General features: G+C 38.7%; 1 protein-coding gene across 1 annotated transcript; it reads right to left on the bottom strand.

Moving 5' to 3' along the window:
- Nucleotides 1-861: 861 nt before the first annotated feature.
- Nucleotides 862-8502, bottom strand: LOC104437864 (serine/threonine-protein kinase tricornered). Its single transcript, XM_039318280.1, is given in 16 exon segments — nucleotides 862-1202; nucleotides 1205-1246; nucleotides 2452-2536; nucleotides 2625-2700; nucleotides 2979-3085; nucleotides 3153-3284; nucleotides 3577-3661; nucleotides 3991-4070; nucleotides 4860-4924; nucleotides 4927-5029; nucleotides 5031-5103; nucleotides 5220-5430; nucleotides 5433-5460; nucleotides 6603-6686; nucleotides 6794-6965; nucleotides 7905-8502. Coding segments are annotated over 16 exon segments (1635 nt in total). The 5' UTR covers nucleotides 8084-8502; the 3' UTR covers nucleotides 862-1089.
- Nucleotides 8503-8790: the final 288 nt, after the last annotated feature.

The following is an 8790-nucleotide window of genomic DNA, read 5'->3' as shown; positions in this document are numbered from 1 at the left end:
TATGTATGTATGTATGTATGTACGCATGTATTTTATACATATATATTAATATTTTGGTCCAAACTTGTCATTTTCACAGAAAGATTTGCTAGATCCATGGGCCCCATGAAGTATGGAAATAGCAAAATAATAAAATGGTATGTAAATTGAAATACTATATCTATGTATGTATGTATGCACACATGTATTTTATACATATATATTAATATTTTGGTCCAAACTTGTCATTTTCACAGAAAGATTTGCTAGATCCATGGACCCCATGAAGTATGGAAATACGGCGAAAAGTCCCAATTTTTTCTTGGCCAAATACAAACCAAAAAAAAAAAAAAAAAGTCAGATTCACGTTCTGTAAACTGGCCAATGGCGCCCACGACTTTGATACCACAGAGGAAGTCATTCTCTTTCTTTTGGATTGCCAACCTGGTTCTTTAATTGAGCTTCACGTGCTGAGGAAGGAGGAGGAAAAAAAAAAAAGCATTTTGCTTTGAGTTGGGACCAACCAGGCACCCTTTCTCCACTTCTGGAGGATTCCATCAATCTATATGTCTAAAAGATAATGTCAACACAGCCAATGACCCAACCACCCCTTGGTGAAGTCAAGATGATGCAGCCTTAGCTCAGCAATTTTAGAAACCAAACAAGACAAGCAGATGCCAATGCTTGATTTCGAAAGGCTCGGTAGCTCACGTTCCGTCATCCGATTGAAGCAGGATCATCGGCATCGGATTAGGGGATTTAAAAGAAAATTCCATGCACTTTCGACCCAACCTCTATCGAACGGGCCAATCACCGATCGCTTGTCCCCCGAAACAGTGGGGCAAAAAGATTAGGGGATGAAGCCGATGCAGACAACATTGAAAGAAAATTTAATAGCATTGATGCTTCCAACAACTTCAGATGTTCAAAAAGAAGGGCAACGCTCAATAGGTAAGTTCATGATTAGTAGTGAAGTACCAGAAACTGCCACTAGAGAAGGCAAGGGTGTCACTATTACCAACCTGGGCAGTCAGCACATGTTTGATCACCATCTCTGTTCTAGAATGAATATACAAACTCTCTAATGAAACCTCCTTAGTGCCCACCGGTTCATCTACCACAGCTAAAAGAGGCGAAGGCGACGGCAGCACGTGAGAAAATTGCCATCATGCTGGTTCCTGGTAACATGGCATCGCCTGATGCTTCCAGCATTTGCACTCCGTCTCATTGGTGCTCACCTTGGAACTGTGTGGAGCCCTAGGATCACCTACATGCAACAGACAAGAGGTCAATAATCAACAAAGGAAATAGAAATCATGGTATTGGATGAAGAACCCCATTTAAGCACGCGACTTCAATAAAACACCCAACTGACATTATTCCCGATACATACAGGAGTGTACTTGTACAGAGTGCAAACATCCTCCAATGATGCATAACCAAACAAATCAGCTCACAAAAAGTGGTATAGACATCCGCATATAAAAGTAAAATACACCTAATGAATGGCCTTTCTTCTTCCTTACTTGGCAAGAGTAAACAAATTATGTTTGCCACATTGAGCCTCATTACCTTTCCTCCAGTATAATACCAAAAAGATAAATACATGCCCTTGGATGCAATGAAACGAAAAATGATGCATCTTTGTGCTTCCCCCCTCGCTGCATGGTTAATACCTCAAACTTGTAGCTATCTATGAAGTGCTCAGAAATAAATAAAAATCTGTAGTCATTAGCTCCATCACCTTAACTAGACCAATAATAGCTGACCTTCTCAAGCCTGGTAAATTGTTTATGGGTTTCAAGAACAACTAAACTATTGGCATTTCGACCAAAAATAAAAAAACTATGGGCACAAACAGTTGCACAACAGCATGAGTTATGATGGCTGTTCCTCTTCTATTCTCTAAAGCTTTTTCCAAACAATAAAAGGGGTAACACCTCAAACCTTACTTGGCTTTTCTCCATTTTGCCCAAGGCTACTCAACAGAAAGCCAATATAGAATCCAAAGCAGATCCTATAGTTTGGAAGTATTTTTTAGGTCAAGCCCTAATTTTTGAAGTTGAGCTTCTTGATGAAACACGAAATTGCATTCTCATTTTCACTTTAAATGTCATATTTTAGCAATGCCTTGTTTAAACTGCGTTCTGAATGTTATGTGCACCTCAAAGAACTGACTTACCTACTATAGAAAGAATAGCCAGTCCCATGTCTCAGTAGGCACTCTAAACCAACAAAACAATGTTACCAAACACTTCTCATCATTCCTCCTGATTTTTGCCTCCTTATTCCACTCTACTCTATTGAATCTTTGGCCATTATTGGTGAACTACTCACGCTAGGGAGCTGCTCATGGTTATTTAGGATATATTATCGCATATGTATCTGGCTACATTCCACCTGATAGGCTACTAAATGTGAATACAAATCAGAGCAAACATGAAACATGAACTAAGAAGCAAGAATCCATACCAAAAGCACGACGCAACCCCTTCACGGCATCAAAGTTCTTGTATGTATAGCCAACAAAGCTTAGATCTTTGGGTGTCAAAAGCAGCTGGAACTCATGAAAGACAAGTTTAACAGAAAATTCAGGAGATGGAAATAACTACAGGCAAGACTGCAGAGGGTCATAAAAATAACACAAAAAGGTGTTTGTTTAAGCAGTCAAACCTTTCGGGAGGGTCCTGATCCACTTCTTGAAGATGTTGGAGGATCCAACTAATTCAACATCCAAAAAGCAAGTAATTATTATAGAATATAATGACTTATAAAACAGATGTAGTAAAGAAATCTCTAATAATCGATAATAATGAAACTTGGAAAAGAAAATGCTGAAAACGTGGAAGGAGTTTAGCAGTTTAGCAGCACTAATAAAATTAAATAAAATGCAACAAGGTAATTCTGCCGGTAGTCTTCATAAATTACCAAACAGGAGTTATCTTAAGCTGAAAGTACTCTCGGTGACATTAAAAGAAACAGTTCAGTCTTTACTTCACAATTTCATGAAGTTCTGAGTGTCAAGCTCTCCATTGACCTCTGGTTTGAATGCTGCCTCCATTTCATAAAGTTTATCCCACTGGACAGAGCTGAACCAAGGATGAGCCTAGTACAATGAAACTTGCTTAGAGAGTAAGTGACAAACCAAAAGACTGATCAATTCAGATAATTACTTTGATTTGCTCTGCTCCTCCAGAACCTAGCCTATGCTCAGCATCACAAAGCAACCGACAAATGAGATCCTTTGCTGCAGGGGACAATCTTGCATCTTCCGGAAATTTCAATTGATTTCTCCAATTAACAATCTGACAACATTGGCAAAATGTGTAAAAAAATCTGTCCTAGCATTCCCTCCTTTTTTTGGGGCCACCTCCTCACTTTCCCTCCTTGATGTTCCACATAAGTGAATGTGAGCATTACAAATTCACGATAGAGAAGGTTTTAGATATCATGAGTTGGTTATTAACAACTAATTAACCCAGTATTTCTCACCTGATCCTTCTTTTGCAAGGGAATGATGAAAGACTAGCAAGTATCATACAAGTATCTAAACATCAGATAGCCAAATGATAGAAGCTCAGTATCGCAAAAAATTACCTTTCTGCATGTAGTTAGTGGATCATCTGAGTAGAAAGGTGGATATCCAACAAGCATTTCATACATAATTGCTCCAAGTGACCACCTGAAACCCAAGAAAGGTTAAATAAATAGGGACCAGATATCAAAACACAAATGGAACGAGGAAGGATGCAATGAAATTCCACATTTATCAAGAAACAATTAATCTGACTGGAAACATAATTAAGAGACAAGAAACCCTTGGCATGTGCAAGTCATAATTTGGAATATAACCTGGTTACCTGAAAGTGAATGTATTGCGGAAGAACAAATGCAGAGATATAAAAATTAACTATTGTGACATGACAACAATATGAAGTCAACATTCATGTCATAATGAAACTTCATTTAAAAAAAAAAAAAGGCCCAGCGATGGATGAGCACAATACTTACCAGTCGCACTCCATGCCATATCCTTTCTTCAGTAGTACCTCTGGAGCAATATAATCTGGTGTTCCAACTGTTGAAAAAGCCTTCAAAACAAGATGGTAAAAAGCATTAGAGTTTTCATGACAATTTTCATGAAAAGTCTAGATCAAACCTCTGTGTGTGCATGTGCGTACATGCGTCCTCAGGAACACAGTAACTGCATTACTTCTAATGAATTGATTTGAAAAGCATGAAACATCAAGTTTACAAGAAAACACTTCTGTTTCTTCTGAACAAAAGCAGTAGGGAAAATAAAAGCAAGATGGTTTAAGAGAATGGTTAATTATTATTCATGTTCTTAAGGACCAAAATGGAAAAGCATCACTCTAGGGGTGCGCATAACAAAATTTCTAGAATAGAGAAATTGATTTCTGGAACATAAATTGATTTCTGGCCAATTTCTGAAATAGAAATTGAGAAGTTAAAATTTTTAGCTTATGATTTATTCTTCAAATCTATTTCTGGAATAGATTTCTATTCCAGAAATAGAAAAATTAAAATTGCGTTACTAAACAGATTTCTGTTCCAAAACTGTTCTGGGGAACAGAAAACAAGAAATGGGAAGTAGAAATTTTATCATGCGCACCTAGGTGATTGGAACTTATTCCGCCTTTGCCAATATGTTCTGTAAACGTTCTATACAGGTCAATAATATGAACATTACCATTGGTTTTCCCTGGAACCATGATCTGACTTGCAATTGGTCAATAATTAGAAGAAACACACATATGAAAATGAAAGAAAAAGAAATAGATTTTCAAAGTTGCATGCTGTCAAATTTTAAGGGGATACCTTACATTCAAAAAAATGAATATTCAAGGTAATATCCCTACCAAAGTCCTCCTGTTCATCTGCCAATGCTGAAGCTGTTCATGAGGGCTCCTCCAGCTCCTCCGTAGTTTGTACCAGTTGAACAATGATCAACATCCATTGGCTCTGCCAATTCTTCATCTTCCATCATCTTATTTTCATGAATAGCAGATAAAGTTGTACAATCAAGAGGGCTTGCAAAGGCCAAAATCAGAGAGCTTCATGTGACCATTTTTGTCGAGGAGAAGGTTGTCAGGTTTGATATCTCTAAAACAAAAAAAAATGTGAACAAGTGAGAAAAGATAACCCTTCAAACTCAAACCAGACAGCTCTCAAACTGTGGAAGTGCAATTCAATTTATGATGTTGTCTCTGTTTTCTAACCTGTGCACGTAGTTATGTTTATGAATGGATTCTATTGCCAGAACACTTTGAGCTATGTAAAATCTGGCCACGTCTTCGGATAATGTGTCTTCCCTAATAAGCAAGGTCATCATATCTCCACCAGGCAGATATTCCATAATCAAATATAAGTACTCTGCATCCTGAAATGAGTAGTACAGTTTTACAATGAATTGGCTGGCAACTTCGGCAGCAAGTTCCGCTCTGCTCTCACATGCTCCACCTACAATTATCATTATATCAGTATTTTTTTTTTTTTTTTTTCATTATATCAGTACTTCAGCAGTGTAAAAACTTGAAGAATGGAACCTCAGACAGACATGATAGAGTCACAAAGGCAGTATGTTAGAAAAGATGTCAAACCCAGAAAGATAGCTAAATAGGTGGCCAATCATTTTTAAAAATCAGGTGCGTAAGTTCCAGCATAGTAGTTTGATAAACTACTGATTGACATATGCAAACTAAGTTAAAAGATCATTGGGTAGGCAAACAATTGAAACACAAATAATTTAAAATATACAAGGAGCTCAAAGAAAAATTTCTGAATCAGTTCCCAAAATGCGAAAGCTTCTTCTTGCATAGAACATAATACAGTTTCTCACGTGCTCACGAGTATTGACCTATTTCCATATGCACCCAGAGTCATTCTTAGTGAGGAATGGTCACTAGCTGGTCTGTGAGTCATGACATGTTACAAGAGACATTGAATTACTAGCATAAGGATCTAGCAGCTTATATATCCATTATGCAACTTAATCCCATGGAAATTCACTTCAGGCTGCCTCTATATGCAGTGGTACCTTAAAAATCTGTCAATTTTATGGGTGACATTTGCAGCAAAGAAAAAGTGGCAAAAACATGGTGGCAACGCAAAGCTCCAAGGCCTAGTAAATGAATTTGACATGTGCTTTTTTTTTCTTTTTTCTTTTTGTGTATGTTCTAATCTAACTCTCAACTCACTCTCTAACTTTTGCTCTTTCTTTTGCAGAGCATAGGAGTCAAACCCCACACTTGAAACTAATCATCCCCACCCCCAACCCCCTTGAGAAGTTGGGGACTCAAAACTCCCCATCCATCTCTCCCTTCCCATGTGGGAAGGACGGCCACTGGAGCAGCCACTAGTGGTGAATTTGACGTGTGCTTAACAAGTAATAAAACAGCAGACAGTTTGATTCTAAGAAACTCATTTGGAGGCAAGGCCACATGTTAGTTTTAGCTAGTGACATGCCCAGAAGACTTTATCAGGAATATTATCGAACATGTATAAACCGTATTATACTTAAGTAGCTCATGCAAACAAATCATTAACAGTAGAACAGTAAGCCATACCACACTTACATCAACAGTTAAAATGTCTCATCTCACCTGCCCCCTCTTAAGCATTTCGGATTTCTTTAACTTCTTCATTGCATATATATTGCCAGACTTCTTCTCCCGACATAATCGCACCTGAAATCGAGAAAGTACACAAAACATGGTTCAGCTCCCAATGCATGAGGAGACATTCAAAGAAGGATAAAGATGCAGATAAATATTCATTGATTGACTTATCTTACCTCGCCGAAAGCTCCTTCCAATTATTGCCAAAGCTCAAAATCATCCACGCAGATTTTGTTCCTTTTGAGTCGCATATATTCTGTCTCTTTCCGCTCCAAATCTTTTATCAGATTGATTTGCACTTCCTTGGGAACATCTGAACAAGCTAATTTTCTTTCCAACACCCATCTCCTGCCATATAAACATGTAAATTAGGCACTTTTTATGCATCTTGAATCAGGATTCCCCCAACATGTAATGATCCCACTCATAATAGCACAGGTTAATCCCCCGAAAGGATACTTGAGATCGACGACCGAAAACTGATGACATCCACTCGCGCATCACACCACGAACTCATGCCTAACGATGCAGACTTTGAGTCTCACGCAAAGTACGGAAAAAGGATAAGGATAGAGATGCTTTGATTACGATTATGAACATGACTGACAAAAGAAAAGAAAAAAGGGAGCTATTCTACGAGAAACTCAAATAGACCATTTTCTCTTTACCAAAAATCTTCTCAAAAGACGCCTCAATAAGCTGCACAAACACAAATCGAATGCTCTCCACTTTCACTAGACAGGTCCAGTAGCAGTGATAAAAAGCAGACCTAAAGATTTGGCAAAATAATATGATTAACCTGACAACCCATGATATCATCAGTAGAGGAAAAAAATAAGTCTTTCTTAAGTTCCTATAAGATAATAATTATTCATCCTGCGCATCTGGGCATACCCTAAACTAAACCAAAATCGGTAAGAGCTTTAAAGATCGAACCATCAAGACAATTCATTTAAGCCCAAAAAATCGAGTACTCAAACTGGGTTTCCTCCAGTTTCCTACATTTTCTCAACAACCAAACAGATCATAACCAAAACAATGAATCAAACGAACTGAATCTAATTCCGTCAACTGTTTTCCAAGTTAGAGATACACGGTAGACTCGCTGTACACGAACTTTCCTCAACTCAATTCTTCACCCGAGCAAAATCATAATCCAAGATTTTCGACTTTTCCAGCTACCCTCGTTTATTTTATACATTCTCCCCGCAACCGAACAGAGCATCAACCAAGAAAAGAAGAACCTACGAACTATCACGCTTGTTTCCCTCCTTTCTCGAGCATTACCTTTCTTTCCGTTCTTGAATGTTCTTCATCTGGGTCCTGTAATGGTTCTCTATGTACTGCTTCGCGGCAGCCACCTTCTCCATGGTCAAGCTCGAGCCCAGCACTTCCTCTCCGCCGTTCCCGCCGTTCTCGCCCTCCTCCTCCACTATGTCCTCCATGATCTCCTTCTTCACAGGCATAAAAATCGTACCTTTCCGGCAAAAGTACAATCTTTACTAGATTTCACTCGTGCCCTTTTGCTGATGAGCTCTCAATCCGCATAAAATCCTCCCTACCCACTCCCCTATATATGCTTTTTTAGCTTTTCATGGTCTGACAAGAGCTCCCTCCCCAGTCCCCCCCTCTCTCTCTCTCTCTCTCTCTCTCTCTAAAGTGTGACCACTTTCCTGTTGCTTCCAAAAGGAAGAGAGATGAATGCCCTCACAGTAGATTCTTAAGTGTACATCTTAATTGCGACAACTCGGGGGAAGATGATATGATGCAAGAAGGGGAAGAGGGTTTAAAGAGCAACCCAAGATCAATCCACAGGCCAACTCACATCCTCCCTCTTTCCTTGTTTTTTTCCCTTTTCTGCTGCAGATGTCCAACTCAGAATGTTGAAGCGCCCCCCTCTCCCACATTATTTATCTCCTCCAGCACCACCTTTTTCTTTTTTTTATTCCTTTTTCCCCCATTTTTAAATACTGTCCAGATTTGTTTATTGTCTCCTGAAAAAGTGGGAAGAGAAAAAAGGGAAAAAAAGAAGAAAACAGAGCATTTCTTGTCAGCTGTCTGGCATCCTCTCATGCTTTAAGGCGACTCAATTTGACCCTCAATCCACCGCAAACTGAACTGGCAATGTTTGCATCGGAAACTTTTGAGGGGATGCTTTCTAGATTTTTTTGTC

The sequence above is a fragment of the Eucalyptus grandis genome, chromosome 1, assembly GCF_016545825.1.
Source record: "Eucalyptus grandis isolate ANBG69807.140 chromosome 1, ASM1654582v1, whole genome shotgun sequence".
NCBI lineage: Eukaryota > Viridiplantae > Streptophyta > Magnoliopsida > Myrtales > Myrtaceae > Eucalyptus > Eucalyptus grandis.
The sequence above is the reverse complement of the archived record's forward strand: the minus strand, read 5'-3'. Positions and strand labels throughout refer to the sequence as shown.